Source organism: Caenorhabditis elegans, chromosome X (assembly GCF_000002985.6).
Source record: "Caenorhabditis elegans chromosome X".
In the NCBI taxonomy this organism is placed as follows: domain Eukaryota; kingdom Metazoa; phylum Nematoda; class Chromadorea; order Rhabditida; family Rhabditidae; genus Caenorhabditis; species Caenorhabditis elegans.
The window spans coordinates 3878498-3896358 of NC_003284.9; the positions used below are offsets into that span (position 1 = coordinate 3878498).

General features: G+C 35.1%; 2 protein-coding genes and 5 non-coding genes across 12 annotated transcripts; 3 read left to right on the plus strand and 4 right to left on the minus strand.

Moving 5' to 3' along the window:
* Window positions 1-73: 73 nt before the first annotated feature.
* F47F2.1 (cAMP-dependent protein kinase, catalytic subunit-like) lies at window positions 74-14814 on the plus strand (the record flags this gene model as incomplete). Of its 6 annotated transcripts, none has more annotated exons than NM_001373267.3 (10): window positions 74-88; window positions 9990-10106; window positions 10156-10246; window positions 12580-12748; window positions 12807-12896; window positions 12990-13068; window positions 13119-13213; window positions 13970-14185; window positions 14235-14370; window positions 14421-14543. In NM_001373267.3, the coding sequence occupies 10 exons, from the start codon at window positions 74-76 to the stop codon at window positions 14541-14543; spliced, it is 1131 nt and encodes a 376-aa protein (NP_001360752.1). The 6 variants fall into 6 exon arrangements, with proteins under 6 accessions (NP_001360752.1, NP_001379961.1, NP_001431019.1 ...); NM_001392754.2 differs by lacking the exon at window positions 74-88 and adding an exon at window positions 1283-1424 and having other exon boundaries at window positions 14421-14812; NM_001444133.1 differs by lacking the exon at window positions 74-88 and adding an exon at window positions 1347-1424.
* F47F2.10 lies at window positions 1511-1581 on the minus strand. Its single transcript, NR_070771.1, has one exon. It is a non-coding gene; the product is annotated as an Unclassified non-coding RNA F47F2.10 (non-coding RNA).
* On the plus strand, window positions 1511-1581 carry F47F2.9. Its single transcript, NR_070770.1, has one exon. It is a non-coding gene; the product is annotated as an Unclassified non-coding RNA F47F2.9 (non-coding RNA).
* F47F2.5 lies at window positions 3006-3113 on the plus strand. The gene has a single exon (NR_070772.1). It is a non-coding gene; the product is annotated as an Unclassified non-coding RNA F47F2.5 (non-coding RNA).
* Window positions 3006-3113, minus strand: F47F2.6. Its single transcript, NR_070773.1, has one exon. It is a non-coding gene; the product is annotated as an Unclassified non-coding RNA F47F2.6 (non-coding RNA).
* Window positions 10689-10824, minus strand: F47F2.7. Its single transcript, NR_070774.1, has one exon. It is a non-coding gene; the product is annotated as an Unclassified non-coding RNA F47F2.7 (non-coding RNA).
* On the minus strand, window positions 14760-17180 carry F47F2.3 (TIL domain-containing protein; the record flags this gene model as incomplete). Its single annotated transcript, NM_076272.4, has 7 exons — window positions 14760-15610; window positions 15655-15763; window positions 15816-15930; window positions 15976-16066; window positions 16293-16419; window positions 16472-16558; window positions 16983-17180. 7 exons carry the CDS (start codon window positions 17178-17180, stop codon window positions 15498-15500), a joined length of 840 nt encoding a protein of 279 aa, NP_508673.2. The 3' UTR covers window positions 14760-15497.
* Between the last annotated feature and the right edge of the window lie 681 nt (window positions 17181-17861).

The window sequence follows — 17861 nt, forward strand, 5'->3', positions numbered from 1 at the left end:
ACTTCTACCCCCGCACATTGTTAACCCCTTTCTTCAGAATAAAAGTCAACGAAATATGAATTTTCTTCGCTCAATGGCATGCTTCAAGGTAGGTATCCTTCTTTTTTTCAGATTTTTTTAAATGCTTTTTGTAAGTGCCTCCCTGAAACTTCACTTGAAAAAAATCTTTCCTGCTTTTTCAGCGATAGAGTAAAGATCTTTTTTATTAAAAAATGTTTTCTTGTCTTCTTTTTCCTCGCGTTTTCAAGGTTTTCACAGACAATTAGGTTAGGAAGAGTGAGAAGTAATTACAGGGGTTTCTGGAGAAACAATAAAAATGTGGGCGAGAAAAAAGAGTATGCGAACAAATGCTTTATATGTGAGTGAAGAGCCTATTTTAAATTACTTTTGTAATAAGTTGAAAAATATATTTAAAAACAACACACAAAATTAAGATACAATAAAATTTCAAAATTTCGATTATTTTTTACAACATATTATATATCGTTTTTAGATAATTTTAAATATTATATCAAAAAATTATATTTGAAAAAATAATCCATTTCTTGGTTTTCTTGTGTTTCTGAATTGATTTTCCTTGTATTTATGGGAATTTTATGGGTTTGTTCAATAACTTACCTCCTCTAAGTTGCTTACATGCTACTGTAGAAAATGTTAGTTACCGTTGAACTGTTATTGTTTTGGTGCAGAACTACGGTACCCAATTTCGACAGCACCGTTTTTTGTTGACTGCAAAATGCTGCGCGCCTTGAAAGAGTATTGCAATTTTAAGTTTTTTTTTTGAGCGGAATTCTCATCGATTTTCATATTTTTTGGATAAAATACATCCATTTATTTGTTATTTTTAAACTTTCATATAATATTAAATTTAACAAACTGTAAGAAAATACGTCAAATATAGAACGTTCGAAACTAGAGCATTTTTTGAAGGCGCACCACCGTTCCCAACAGAATTTTTTTCCTAGTAAGGCCGGGAATCGTATTTTTGGCTCAAAAATGGTGTATCTCGATTATTTGAATATTCGATCAAATGGAATTTTTATAGGGGTATTTAAGCAAAATTTTCCCTTCAAAAATTGTAAACCATATTCTAAAGTTTCACAAAAAAGTTTAAGAAAACAAATTTTCCAACAAAAATTTACTTTTGCTATTTTCCAGCTGAGTTCATATTTTGAAATGTCTCCATGTTATTTGCTTGATAAGGTACTGTTCAAACATTTCCCAATTCTCTATGTTTCTTCACACATTTCTTCTCGAAATACCTCCTTATCAGTCTCAGTGATCGTTCCCCTCCAGAGAACTCTCTTAAAAAACGTTGCCAAACCTATCGGCCCCCTCGATCTTCAATGTTTCCCAATCCCATCCGCTTCCTGAAGACATGCAGCAATCTTTATTTTGATCAAGTCGGAAATTCTCATGAAAAGGTGAATTATAGCCTTATAAACTTCAAAACTTGCTAATTGTTAACCCTATATTCATTTGTCCAAGTCTCTGCATATTTCTTAGCCACTTCCTGTATATTTACTGAACAAATTGAGCACTATGGCCCCGATGTTCACACAATTATAAGTGTTGAAGAGAAGAGGGGGGAAATGACTGACGTAAATATAGAAAAAGAGAGGGAAAAAGAGTGAAAGATTTGTTCTCACGCCGATTTGCACATCTTGACTTTCTGTTGGCTGTAGTCAGAGCCATTGTATACAGGTTGATGAGAACACGGGTTTTTGGCGGCTGCCGATTGGCCCCCTTCACGCGCCACTTTTTATGGATAGCTTATGAGAGCGTGGTTCTTGAATTTGGTCGGCAATTGCAGAAAGCAAAAAAAAAACTTGTGCATGACCAGATGAGCAGTCTAGAGATAATGATCTAAAATCACATTTTAAACATTTAAAATTTCGGTGTATTTAGTTTTATGTCAAGTCAACTTATTTTGAAAATGCACTTTGAAAAGTGACGAATTTCGGTATGAAAACTATAAAAATTGTATTGCATGAATGAAGCATTAACAACTGAACGCTTTATCACACTTTAGTACTTTTAATTGTTTCGGAAACTAGACAAAACTATTCTCACACAATTTAAATGGCTATATAACAAAGAACAAACAGTTTTAAATTCAAAGTTTGCTTGAAATTATGGTTAAACATTATTTACTCGCTCCAAAAAAAGTTTCGATTTTTTTCAAAAACACAGGGGTGCGCGGAAATCGAAAAGTTTCGTAAAAAAGATCTGGCAATTGCTGAAAATGCTAAAATAGCTGAATGATCGAAATTTGGCAATTTTGAAATTTAACTACATATATTTCAAAAACCAATTGGTGCGCAGCAATTTCTGCAATTACTTCCAAAACGGGCAGCTAATGAAAATTTCGGAAATTTAACTACCTATGTTTACAAAATTCAAAAATTAACCCAATTTTGGCAATGTCAACAATTGCTGGTTTCAAAAATTCTAACAAATGGTGATTTTGGAAATTTCCGGTTTTTTTTTGAATATGTCAACAAATTTTGTAATTTTTTTTTAATTGGCAATTTTTAATTCAAACATGCACAAGAAATCTCGGTATTTGGTTTTTAAAATTAACAGATTTTATCTGATTGTCTGAAAACGATGAGTGTTAAATATTTGGTTGCGGAAAAGGCTAAAAACCAAAAATAAAATTCCTGATCATTCTTATTTTGTGTGTTTATGTTGATTTATAAGTTTGATATAAAGAGCATTACTTATATCTGTGAAAAATACATCTAATTTCGATAAAGACTAAAATATTTATAATTATTTAACTTAACATTTTGAATTTTTTTTAAATTTCCAAATTTCTATTTCCTCTTGAAACTACCGCCACTTCACTCTTTTCCTTTAACTTTTACTGCTCTGTAATTGTTTTTGCTTTGTTGCTCCCATGTTCTCTCATATAACACTCTAAATGCCATTTTTCCAGCAATTACTTGCCATGTACCCAGTATTCCTTCTAGTTCCTAAAACGAAGTAAGGAACACTAGGATAAGATTATATCGAGTTGTTGATACCCATCAGTTCCGACGAGTGATACGACCGAGTTTACGAGGGGTAGTTAGATCCCTCGTTGACTGGCAATTAGATGCCCTTTCTCTCAACCACTTTGTACTATTCTGTGTTCTTCTTTCTTCTGGAAAACTTGCTATTTTCCGTGTTCTGTACTTTCTGACCACAATGGTGTGATTCTGATAATTCTTCTTGAACAAACATTCAACAAGTTAGAAATAGTTAGAAATAGATATTTTTGACACAAGTCGAGTGGACTTGAAAGTGATAGGTCTATGGTGTTATCTGTCCTGTGTTTGAATGATCCTCCGGAGCAAGACAATGCGTCTGAGCAAATATATGTTTGTAGCTATCGATAACTCTGCTCCCAAAAAACTCGGGGTCATTAGCAGGTACTTGAAAATCTGAATTATGAAATGATTAAGGGAGGGGAGGTCTACAAGTGGGAAGAAATTGAACGTTTTTAGGCCAACTACCTCATCCCGCGTCACTTTAAAAGGCCTCTTCTTTGCACTCGGCTCTCTCTATGTCCCTTTCGGCTGTTTGTCCTTCTTCTTCGCATTCTTTTCAACTTGAACTGTCTTTTTTTGTTTTTTTTTCTCTTTTTCACCCTTCACAGTTAATCTTCAATTGTTTCTTCAAAGACTTTCAAAGTTTTTAGAAAACGCGTTGGCGAAAAAAATACAACAAAAAACATTCTAGTTTTGTGCCGAGAAAAATTGAGCTCCCGCGTCCCGAATACTATGATGCTCTTTTGATGCTCTTTAGTCTCGTTTAGTTTTCGTAAATTTAGTTTTAACATTAACATATAGAGTAGAGTGCACATCAATTATACCCCTTTTGAATTTAAAATTTATGAAAGAAACGTACTTCATTAATTTTCATTTTATGAATTTGCTGTCTGTAGGTCTCAGTTTCATCTGTTAGATTTTTGAATATTCTAAAAGTATAAATAATAAAAAAATAATCTAACCCTCCCCCCCCCCCCTCATCTCTCTGCCAAACAAAAAAAAACAGTCTGTTCGCAAATATTATCATTGTCGCAAACTCTTCGAATTCTCACTGACAAAAAGATGGGAGCTCCCTCCGAAATAGGCTTTGACGTCACGGGCTCGATATCAAAAAATCGCGGCGACCCCCCGCTTGCTCTGGATTAGCAGACTCTGCAAAACGAACGGTAATTTGATCTTTAGCTTTTATTTCGCTAGGTATTGCGTTGCGTTGAAATGTCAAAATACATTTAGTGAAAAGAAACCGAAGTATCAATATTGTTCTATGGGATGAACGAACAAAAGGGCTTACTAGCTAGTGTAACTATATTATAGTCAAACAATAAAAAAATTAGTCGGATAAAAGCAAACTTTGATAGCTAAATTTTTTTAAATTATCAACTGAAGGATGACTTAAATTTATATAAAATCCTGTAAATGTTTTTATTTTTGTTTGTTCAATTCGATATTAACAATTACAATTTTCAAACAAAAATACACATTTTTAAATATTCTATAAATTTTTGTAATATTCTTCTAATTTTTGAAATTCCTATCTTAACTTACATATGTAGTATCTAGCAAAAAAAATTTTGCTCATAAAATTCCGTTAGATCCTTTCTATAAATTGAGAAAGACAGGTGCATTTTGTTCAAATATTTCCACAAGTCCCGGTTTTCTTTGTTCTATTTCCTAAGTTTCAAAAAAGTTTTGTTCAGAAACCAGTAAAAGATTTTTTACATAAATTGCGAAAGTCGACATATCCGTTATGACGAGTTCACAGTTCAAAACCAACAATTACGTACATATATGTTTCATGAACTTGTCCTTCCTTTTTTGCATAAATTGTGCCAACCCCAGTGCAATGAAGTTAATGGATACCAGGAAATGAAAAGAGAGTGAAAGCCACCGGCCAGGGAAATCAACTTTTTACACAATGAAATAATAAATAACCTCCCCTTCTTACTTTTCTCATTTTGTTGCGAGTGGATTTTGTTAACGTAAAAGTATTAGTATCCGTATGCAATAGATTACAACCACAAACCACTACTATGACTTCATTGGAAAGAGTGAAATACATATTGAAAATCAAACTTTAAATGAAATATTGCTTCTAGAAAATGAGAAAAGAAACGTGCAAAATCAGATATTCAGCTGCTTTTTTGTTTTATGTATTGAAGACTAGGTTTCTAAGACCACTCAAGTGGAATTTAAATTTTAAAATTTTCTTATGCAAATGTTTTAGGTTTTGTGAAGTTTCCCACAGAAAATTCTTGAAACTTCAAACTTTTGGTCAAACTCATATTTGCTATTGATTTGGCTTCTGATAATATTCTGCGTTTCCTTCTCAAATTTTGAAACAAATTTTTAAACCCCGTGATATGACCATCCATCATTATGGGTCTAGGTTTTGTGCGAATCCCAAATGTATAAGGGATTGCATTAGCATGGTCCGGTTTCTGACCTTCTTCGGAAGTGCACGCACTTCTTTTGCGTATGTCGCATGTATCGTTAGGTTTTCAAAATGGTCCGTTGGGATGTTTAGAATGGGATATATTTCAAAAAATTTGGAAAAATGAACATGAAAAGAGACATGAGTGAAGAGGGCGTTCCCGGTCTTGAAAAAGAAACTGAGTAGTTGAAATAGAGACCGGAAAAAAAGAAAGAAAAAACTTCACTTAGCGCATCTGAATACGTTGTGCACATACCAACATATTCACTAGACAAATGTCATTTACGAGAAGAAGAAGATGGTTATTCTGAGTCATCATAAACGATCACCGCCACTTTTAATGAGGCTTTTCCGCATTTGTCGTTTTTTCCGACGTTTGGTAAGTCCAATTTACGTTGGGTGGGAGGTCTAGAAGATGTCTTGAGAAAAGGTTTCACGAGGTGTCTTTTAGGAAATTTGATACATAATGGAAATCATGCGCGATGAAATTGAAAGTTCAAATCGCTAGATTTCACACCCCCGGACCATTGAATCTGAAATCCTAAATTTAAATTGTGAACTTTGCTATTTTATTTCTATTTTACTACTCCCAAAATGCGATGGAAACGTGCCAGAAATTGGTTTTCTTGTTTGGTAAGTTTTCTGTGACATTTGGAATTTTCTAACAAACCTATAAACAAAAACTTCTAATTTATTTGTCCTATAAACATGACGTGTTGTAATTCTGTTCAAACTAGAGTTGAGTAATGTTTTATTGCTCTAAAAACTATGAATAACACAGAAAAAACACAAAAAAGTGGAAGTTGTGCAGTGAGCAGAAAGTGTCGTCAGTTTACGTTACCGTTTACGGACCTGTTAAAGGTGGATTAGCGCTAGTAGGATAATTGTTTCAAAACAGGCTTATGGCACCACAATGACCAAATATCTTTTTTTCTGAAATTTCAACATTTTATAATTTTTTGAAAATTTTAGAAATCTCGGTTTTTTTTTTCATTTTTTCTTGGATCTCGGAAAAAAAAGTCAAAGAAAATTTTTTTTTCAATCGAAATTTGTGGTATAGAGAGTTTTCTCAAAAAAAAAAAAAACCAATAAAAAAACTTTCAAAAATAATCAAAAATTTCCAAATTTTAAGATTTTTCTGTGAATTTTTGTAACAATAAACAATACTAGTAGCTTCACTAGACCACCTTTAAGGTGCTTAGGGACTAGATCAAGTACGATTGGCTAGACAAGAGCTCCTAACTATTTTAAATTGTGTTTGTCTACAGCTGATTTGAAGTTTTTTTTAAATATCAAGAAAAACAGTTTTTATGCCACTAAATGATTTCCTTATTTTCCATCAAATTGTATATAAAATTGAGCTGGATAACTTCTTCCTGCATTTCCATTATTTTCGATGAATTTTCGATTTGGGCTCATTCGTCTTTTGGTGTGCTCTCGGAATTGCTCAATTGTATAGTACGAACATACTATTTTTCATTGCTCCCCCACTGCTCTTGCCAAATACGTGCCCGTATACATATATTGCGGGTTGATGTGAAGATTGAACGCGGCGCGCGCGTCATTATTTCTCACGGCTTCGTCGCACGCTGAAAAAGAATGCGAAAAAACGAGAAAATTGCCAACCTGATGGATTGGTGGGATGAACTGACTGCGAACCCCCCCCCCTATCCACCATCAAAATTTTCCCAGTCGATTTGTTGTCTCCGGGATAGAATTTTGCATTGTTGTGGGGATGGCTAGAAGTGGAGTCTCCTCCTGAGAAATTCAATTACTTTTCGTTTTGAAAACGCTTGCTTACTTCCATTTACGTTGTTTCTTGGTTGATAGAATTGCCAAACTCAACTTTCTCCCTTTCTCGTCACGGAGCCGCCAACCCAACCTTTGCTCCGTTTTCCCGTGATGTTTCAGTTTGTAACACTATTTTTCTACACTTCTGTATTTACATTTCTTTACGAAATGTGTGTATATGTTTTTCTTTTAGTTGTCTAGAGCTTTTAGAATCAACAAATTTGTGTTCTATTTTTTTCATTTTTCTCCTGGTGTCAGGAGGAAAGAAGCCAAAAATGATGCTAATTTCTCATCGTTGACTACTGAGAATAAAAACTAAAAATACATTCTTAAAATTTTATTTTCATTCATTTTTATTATCAATTTTGAGCAAAAACATCTGTTTTTTTGTGTGACCTTTTGGATCTTCTATCGACTCCTCTAACTTTGACTTCATGAAGTTTCCTCTTTTTTTTCCCATCTCGCTTCATCTTTTGCCATTCGGTGCTACCATCTGCTTTGTATCAGAGTGAGAGAAGCTTCGAAGTATACTTTGGCTTCTATTGTTTTATTTGTTCCTTAGTTTATGATTTTTTGGAATTAAAGTCATACTGTCGCAGTGTGTATGAAAACTTACCAAGACAAGGTGTACGGTAGTTTTGACGTACAAATCTTTAAAAAAATGTCTAGAGACCTTTAATGTAGAAATCTGAAAAGGAGTTTATTTTTATTGAAAACCATGTTGAAAAACTTTTTGTGAAAACCTCTAAGGCTAAATGGCCAAATTTTATAATGAAATGAAAATGATTTTCAAGATTTTTATGACGACTTCAAATTTTGAAAAATCTAAAATATTGCCCACTTGTCCTTGAAAAAGCTGCCAGAATACATTTTTTAAAAATTGAATTCTATGCAACATACTTAGGACGTTTATCCTGCTTTTAAAAACAGTTTAAGTTAATAGACATCGAGAAATTACAAAATTAGGTGTCTACTATATCTTAATTCATAATGTTAATATATCTTAATTCATAATGTTAAAAAAATAATTTCCGACTGCTATAACCAGGACAAGTTTACGAAAATTCACTTTTAAGCAAAATTTGGCAAGTTTCTTCATGAAAATTGGTATTGTAAAGCTAATTTTAAGTTGAAACTTTACAAACGACAAGCCCTCTCTAAAGCTAAAGTTTGCCAGATTTTCAGGCAAATTGCAACTTCCAGAAATCATTTGGGCATATTTTTCAAATATATTGAACCAATTTAAAATTTTGACAATTCTTCAGATTTCCCATTAGTTTTTAAGCTTTTTCGAATGTACTTTCATATGTGAAATCACTTTTTTCAAACTCACACTTTCGAAAGTAGACTCTTCTACAAAACTTTTGCAACCATTTTCCCGTAACGCAGTTCACATGAGTATTCCGTGAAAGTTTATGATTTTCATGATTTTTCAGTACTAGGTAAGTACACTTATCATAATCTGTTCAGTTTTCGGAATAATTTCAATTCATTTCAAGTTGTACAGACTGAAGAATACAAGTCATAAAAAGAAATGTAACTCCCAAATCCTACCAAACATCACTTATCATATATCATTTTGGTTTGTATTTAATGCCAGCAAAACACACAAAATCAGGAAGAGTTGAAAAAAAAATAATATTTTAATCTTCATATATATTCTGCTCTACCTATACTTCCGCTCTGAAGAAACAAAGAAGCTAATCCTTTCCTCCAGAATTAGTAATCTAACCACCACCACTACCACTGGAAAAAGACATATGCGCGGCGGCGGCGTCTCCACCATAAAAAAGGGGGTCCGCCATGACTGCTGCAAACTACAACTGCATACTACTATTGCTTTTGCTGTTGTCATCTTTTTCTTTTCACTCTCGTGAACCGCATGTCTTTCCGCTTCTCGTCGCTTTCCCCGCTCCGTTTCCCGCCGACAATCTGGGGGCAGCGTTCCAAAAAAATAATTTTTGTCAACTCGCGCCGCGTTCGACTTCACGTGCACTCCAACAGTACCTACCCGAGTGGAAAGATGGTGGTGGCTGTGGCAAAAGGTGGGAAAACCAGAGCCCGCCCCTAGGCTTGCTGCGGGGCTCTGTGCTCACTGCGGTGATCTCACTCTTTGAGCCGCAGCAGTGCTCTTCTTCAGACGCCACGCCTCTCGCTCATGTGTAGTTTTTCTCAGACTATTCTCTTCTGGTTTACAGTGATTACTTTTGCAATTTGAACATACTATATTCTCGATAGTGTAGTATAGGTATTGTGGTTTTTAATTTTCTGAATCATACTCTTTGATATTACATACACTCCTTTTCTTTCTTTCATCTTATTTCTTGTTCCTAAAAAAAGTGATGTTGTTTCATCAACAGTATTTTTCGTATTCTTTCATCTTCTTTCGTATGCATCCTTTGTTGCTATTTTTGTACACAACATCGTGTGATAACGCTTGGCCTTTGTAATTCAGTTTTTGGTATTGGGTTGGAACAATTCAAATGAATGTAGAATTTGATCTTACAATAACAGCGCGGTTTAAGAAAGGTCTGGAAAAGCTGTCAGCCATCCGTTGTATCTTTATCCTCTCATCATTTTTTTTCATAGATTAAAGATTTAGGCCTCTAGATAAATATGCTCCTTTTTTTCAAAAATCTCTAGATAAACACCCCCTCACTTGTTCAATTTGATTTTAATCATCATTTTCGGAAAAATATCTGAAAATTTTAATAATAACTATGATATTACAGATGTCTTCGTCGACATCATCAGTGGAATCAGTGGAAGATGAAAGTTGTTCAAACGAGTGTTCAGCCTCATTCACCTTCGACACCAACAACAATAGTCGAGGGAACAACCAGGTGAACGTGAGTGTTTAACACAAAGTACCCGGTCCCTCGGAAGGTCATTTTGCAGGAGCTTGCCGAGGAAACTCACATGAAACTCAGCATCACACCAACCCGCGAATCCTTCTCGCTGAGCCAGTTGGAGCGTATTATAACGATTGGTAAGTTGGTAGTTCAGAATTCTTTCGTTGAAATTTGATTTCACTTTCTGGGTGCGGAATAGTCTTTTCTGTATCGTTTACAAGAAGGGTTAGAAGGCAAACACGGTTTCGAACTCTCGGCTGGTAGACCCACCTTGAGTCTCGCGGTTATATAAACAACTGATTTTTGTCAACACAATTGCGGGCGAACTCAAGGAAGCTTGAGTACGGGTTATCGAAAAAAACCAAAAAAAGTAATCGAGGGAAAGTTCCTGGCTTTAATGTCTTGTTCACATTCGAGTTAATTATTAGGTATCAAATATTTTTCATAGTTTTCATAGAGTTTCCCAATTATCAATTATCAAACAAAGTTTATCTTAGGTGCCATATTTTTCCAATGAGGGGGCGAACCCATCAGTATACAAGTTTAATTCCCGCTTGATGCGATTATCAATTAACAAACCATCGATTTCAAATCAATAAAGCTTTTGCATTCAACTATTCAACTTCGGCGCCGCACTCAGTCTTCCGACCAATATTTACCATGTTGAAATGCTACCGTATGACGTAAACCATTGTGTTCTTCACACCCGCCTAGCCAGAAAATTAATCAAACGAGCTTTCTGTGCGACAGTCAAAATTTTCACATAAAATCGTAGTATTCATTCTTATGTGCCACCAGGAACAAAAATTTTTTGACAAAAAACAAATATAAGCTTATCTTTCTGCAAAATCGAGCTCATGATCTCTGAAATTTCAACAAACTGAAAATCATTTCCACTTGATAGATGATTTGTTTTCAAATCTTTTTTTTTCGGAGTTGAAGGTTGAAGGTTCCTGATGGGTCTTACAAAGTTTAACAAGACCAGTTTATGTTTTTACTTGCTTGCGAGTTTTGTCAATTTCCGTTAGATGAGAAATCAGCTGTCAGTTGCAACAATCAGTCGTCGTCGGCGTCATATCTTCTGTGGTCAAAATCGAAAAATGATAAATCTAGGTACACATGAAAAACGGAAATATTCGCAACGACGGGATGCAAACTAATACGAGAAGAACAGAGAATGATGACGACAGAATACACTCAGTGTAACGTTTCAATCATTGCCTCCGAGAGCACTTGGTTTTGCCGCCGAAACAATGAAGCCTGCGGAGCTTCTTGAAAGCTTGTGAAAAAACTTGTCTGTAATTTGATGACTCTAATACCAAACACATTTATTCTCAAGACATTTGGCAGTGAACCAAAAAAGAAAACCAAAAAAGAAAATGCTATACAATAAAGTAGTACATGTAAAAAATTCATAAGTGCTCTCTGTTGTGTGAACCCTTTTTGGTGCTATTTTTTCCTAGTTTGAGGCACCGCAGACAATCGTATAGCGGAAAATGGAAACCCGAGCCCAGTTGATGTGGGGTAACGAGTATGTTTTTAAACCCGGAACTTCCACAATTGGAAATCTATCAAATATTCATTACATATTTACGAAAAAAGTTTGAAGTAACATTTGATTTTTCGATCCTGGTTTGTTTTTTTTTGTCTATTTTTCCAATACACAATGGGGTTCCTCTTTTCACTGCAGTTACCTTCCATTGAAAGCTGAAAGCTGGCGGAGTCATTGAGCTTGGAAGAAAAACGTCTTCCTTTGTCACCATTCTGTTTATTTCCCAAGAGAAATTCAGTTTTTCGTAATGCGGGTCCGACTCGAGCCGTGCTCCGGAAGGAGGAAGAACAAAAAAAGTAATGTGCGACACACACACACACACACACACAAAATTTTGATGGGGCCACTTTTGATAAATGTGTGAGAGAGGGTGCCAGATTTGAAGATTTTTTTGAAGATTTTTTTTGCAGAAAAAATGACTAGTCAAATCCAGAGAGGAAGTTTTCTCCAAACATAATTGAGCTCTTGAGAATGTATTCTTGAAGTGTGTGCTTGTGAAAATGACATTGTAAGAAATATGCTTCCAGTTTGAATATTATAATTACAACTTCCAAGCCATATATCTGAGGTGATTGAGAGAGTCAATCAATGTTATAAAACATTTTCTGCTAAACATATCCGTTTGCGTATTGGAGTCTTCTCACAGCCTAATATCAAGATGTCCATCCACCTCAATGCGAAAAAAATATAAGTTGTGATGGAGAGGGAAAAAGCGCCCGGCCGTCATTCTGTGCAACATTTATCTGATCACTGAGCGGCAACTATCTTTTCTTGACCAGTGACCATGGAGTAAGACACTTTTGAAGAGCGGGGAATAAAAAAAACTAAACTATAGGTGTGTCCCAGGAGATTGACAGCAGACAAGATGAACATGTGTAACTCGAAAAGTTAAATTTCTAAACATCAAAGTTTTTTCAGGAAAAGGAACATTCGGGCGGGTTGAGCTGGCTCGGGACAAAATCACCGGAGCACATTATGCACTGAAAGTGCTCAACATTCGGCGTGTCGTCGACATGCGTCAAACTCAACATGTTCATAATGAAAAACGGGTTCTTCTTCAGTTAAAACATCCGTTTATTGTAAAAATGTAAGAGCGCTTGTGAATCGGGAGACAACGTTTTAAATATATAATTTTGATTTTCCAGGTATGCCAGTGAAAAAGATAGTAATCATTTGTACATGATCATGGAATTTGTGCCAGGAGGTGAAATGTTCTCTTATCTCAGAGCATCACGGTGAGTGGTTAAGGATTAGTAATAGAGCATATGGATTAAGAAATTCGTTCCAAAAAGTACATGGGATTTCTTTAATGTGTTTCTTTTCTGCAGATCATTCTCGAATTCGATGGCTCGTTTTTATGCATCAGAAATTGTTTGTGCTCTGGAATACATTCACTCATTGGGAATTGTGAGTAAAAATTCTCCACGTGAACTTTTCTTCATTGTTTTTGTTTACAGGTGTATCGAGATTTAAAGCCAGAGAATCTCATGCTCAGCAAAGAAGGGCATATCAAAATGGCTGATTTCGGATTTGCAAAAGAACTTAGAGATCGGTATGTGAGGTTTTTTTTCCGAAAATCGTTGGCGGATTTTTGATTCCTAATTTTTCTTTATGTTATTGGTTATTTTTTCCTTTAAAAATATGGAAAATTATAGATAATTCCCACCTTTATGATGATCTCTGATAAATTTAGTAACTAAGTCCAAAGTCTCAGAAACCCATTTGAAATAATCTGACGACATATAGCCAAGTGTTACGACTGATACGACTGCTTCATCAATGTGGGTGGTGGTGTCTGTGTGCGGTGTGATGTTTTGAAGTTTGACTCGTTGTGTTTTGAAGTAATTGAGAAAGATTTTGGTTGCAATTTGATGTGGAGGTTCAAAAATCTAATTGTGATCAACACACGAAGTGAAAGTAGCGGGAACTAAAAATAATCCCGGGTTCATCTAGATACTGCCTGAGATTTATTGGTTTCACGAGGTTTTTTCCCAGTTCTCGAGTTCTCGGGCTTTCAATCAAAATGCTTGATGATTCGAGGGACCTGGGCTAGCTTCTAGGATAACGTGACAATTCTTTGATCTTTTTTTTTCAAAATGACATGTTCTTAGAGCTCGGGAATGTAAACTCGTTTGGAGAAAAAAAGGGATCGGAAAACTGAGAAAAAGCAACATTGCTTCCGGGTCACTTTGTTGATGTTTAGAAAAATAAAATAGAAGGAAACTATGAACCAATCTTTGAATTATTATTATTTAGTTAAATTTGTTCTGATTAATCTTGTTTTGATTTTCAATTCGGAGTTTTCCAGAACATACACGATTTGTGGAACTCCAGATTATCTGGCTCCGGAATCACTGGCCAGGACAGGCCACAACAAAGGTGTTGATTGGTGGGCTCTAGGCATTCTTATCTACGAGATGATGGTCGGAAAGCCCCCATTCCGTGGAAAGACGACATCAGAAATCTATGATGCTATCATTGAGCACAAGCTCAAGTTCCCAAGAAGCTTTAATCTTGCCGCAAAGTAAGAAAATCCTCGGGTATTTGGGTGTAGTAAAATTTTAATGTTGCAGAGATCTCGTTAAAAAATTACTGGAAGTAGATAGAACTCAACGCATCGGATGTATGAAGAATGGTACTCAAGATGTGAAAGACCATAAATGGTTTGAGAAAGTCAACTGGGATGATACGCTTCATCTCCGTGTTGAGGTTTGTAGAATTTCTAAAAAATAAATGTATCCTTAAATTTCCAATTTCAGCCTCCAATTGTACCTACATTGTATCATCCAGGAGATACGGGAAACTTCGATGACTATGAAGAAGACACTACCGGTGGACCATTGTGTAGTCAACGTGATCGCGATCTTTTCGCCGAATGGTGAACGAATTTTTTGAATCAAAGCACTGATGAAACGTAGCATTCCTTTTCTTGTCCTTATGGTGTATAGCTCCCCCTTGTAATTTACCTTTGTTGTTTCTATTTTCAATTTCTGCGCCTGTCTCTCTCCCTGTGCATTTTGTGAATTCAAAAACCCATGATTTTTCTCTCTCAATTCTCTCAATTGTTCCTCTGTCCATTCTGAATTGATAAAATTAACTTTTATTATTTTCTTGCAAAGATTAGCACATTATGAATAAACACTTAATTTTGTACATTGTACATACTTACAAGGAAAGGAAGCCAGTTTACCTACAGGGTTTGAAACGAGGGAATTTTTCCGGTATCTCAAATTTTGCAAAAATCATCACAATAATTTACAAGACCTTCTAGAATTTTGGTTCAGAATTTTCAGATAAAATCAATTTCAAAATAGTGTCAGAAAGCTTGCAAACACTTCTGAAACCTGGTTAAAAATTATTTCATATATCTAAAAGGTTTTCAGTTTGTATTTTTTTTTGAACATTTTTCCAAACCTATGAACTTTGATATGAACAATATAAACTGGAAAGTTAAAGAACAATATTTTAGTAACAGAGTAACGGTGTTTGAAACTTTCGAACATATTTACACTAGATTCACATTGAAAATTTTTAGATAAAACGATTTTTAAACGGTTTCGAAACGTTTGCAAACAAATTTGGAACAAAAATCAAAATTGGAATACTTTTAGGCATTTTTCAAAAAGCTTCCAATCTATACTTTAGCAAATCTACGGGCCTAGGATCTAATGAAAATATGAACTGAGAAAATTAAAGAGCAAAATATCAGGATGTCAAAGTTCGCTTCATAATTTTGTGATAACTAAGTCGAACCATACAATTTTTGAAATAATATTTTCTCGTTTTATTATATTGGATGTATTGTCTTCCTTTCCTTGTTATCCAGATCACAATAATCAATTATCTTCGAAATTGGTTTCCTGGGCGGACTCCATAACTTCTACCACCACACTTCCATCGTTTTTCAGAATTTCAGCTTTTCCTTGTTCTGGGTAATACACTATTGAACCTGAAATGATCTCATTTAAGTTGAAGATTAACCGAATTCTCAACTATTAATAGGAAGCGTATGCATTGAAATGGTGGTTGATTTTATAGCAGGTGAACCTCCTCCCATATTCCTCAATTCTGACATATAAACCGAAGTTTCATTACCAGAGTCCTGAAATTATAGAAAAAAACAGGTGTCTTCTTGAAATTCGATTAAAGTTAACCTTTGAATATTTTTCGTCGTCGTCACTAAAGCTCATTGATGTCATTTTATTCTTATATCGGACAGCCATGGTTTTGTACTTCATACAACATGTCATTTCACTGCATCTCACGTATCTGAATTCTGATTAGGATTCCGGGAACAAAATGCACTCGTCTTACCCAGCAGGGCAGTGACAAACATTATCGAAAATACACGGAACCATGAGGGGTGGAGCTGTTATGCATTCTTCGGTACAGTCTGGCATGCACACTGAAACTCGGATTTTAAAAGAAAATCGCATAAAACTAAAATGAAATCTTGTTTTAGGAGTCTTGAAAACACGACATCGTGTGTGGATTTGCGGGTAAAAATCATTAATTTACGACGACCTTGTGTAGAAATACGGGAGTAATATGTAAATTTACAAGAAACAAAAAAAGACACACTACATACTTCCTTAATTTCTTCAATTTTGTTATTTCCAAATAATACTTACCCGCTTTACAAACTTTCGGTTTAGCATTGTGTTCAGCAATGGAATATGCATCTAAACATTGGGGTGTACAGTATGGCATACATTCATCTCTGCATTCAATTCCCTTCTTTGGAGAGAATCTGATACTCTGCAAAAAAAGTATTGGTACGCTAGTTCAAATTTTTTTTTCATTGTCTCACCTTTCTTGGCTCTTCATTGACAGGTTGCCCCATGACGTCAATTGCAGTTAGGGAATTCATAAAGGAAGCAACGATTTGGTTATATCTCTGTAAATATTAATACTTAATGTTTATAGATGTCACTCAGTATATGGTTTTTTGAATGTTGTGTAACCCTGTAGACACAAGATGTTTTATATTTAGTTTGATCTATGCGGCCGGTCTGCCGGCATAGTGTTACCTACTTTGGACCCGCTTGCTCTTTTGTTATCCCACCTCCCTGTCTAGGAGATGATTGTAAAATAAGTTATGAGGGCACAACAGTAAATGAAAATTATCTAGCATTTTTTGTTGTTTGTTTAAAATTGACTTTCATACAGTTTGAAGTTCACTCCCAGAGCAATAAAAATAAATCTATGACCGTGAATGAAAAAGATTATCTTTCAAAAAATCTCTTGCCGGTGAATTTAGCGTCGTTGAAAATTTTTTGAATGCCTTAACTGAAAAAATAAATCAAAGTAATATCACTTACCTGAAGACATCTTGGAGTACACTGTGGCATACATGCGTTTGCACATTGTTTCTTTGGAGTCAACAATTTTGGTGCAGCGGTAGTGGTGCGGACAGCCGGGTTACGGTTGACGAACGGATATCTGTTCATGCTCATTCCACGGGATGACCCTGTTGATCCCGGGTTGCGTGGACTTCCAAAGGCCGGATTTGGATACATTTTTCGGGCTGCTTGGTTTGTTCGTGCAAACTGATGTTGCCTTTCTGTTGGGCAGCTTAAAAATCAGACTTGAAATTTTTCAAATAATTTCTTTCACAAACGGACCATCTAAATGCACACCAGCCTTCGGGACCACAACCCATCAGATCACTGAAGTATTCACCAATTGCTCGCATCCTACTATCCGCATAATGCCCGTAATCATTCAGAAAATTCGTTTCATTTTGCTAAACGAATTGTTTTTTTTTTGAAAGTTAAAATTTATTCAAATATAAAAACTTACAGAGCAAACTAGAATAAAAAGAGTTGAAATTAAATTTAAAAACCTGAAAATCATCTGACCGTTTAGAAACACAAAATAAAGAAATGAGATCTATCGCGACGAGCCGAAGTGTCATTTTGGACATATTGTCACAAACGGATTCACCAACTCAAACAATCGAATCGTGAGCCAACAATCATCATTAATTTGCACATGCTTTTCAATTATTCATTCTCTCAAAAGTACGTACGATTTTCAAAATTAGAAAAGCCAAAAAGAGTCGACGACTTCACTTCATAAAAGTCAGAAGACCGTGAAGTTCAAACACGGAGAGCACACTTATTTCAATGGTGTATATGTATGTGTATTTTGTTTTCATTTGGATGATCAATTGGTGCACTAGGAGGTATTTTTATTTT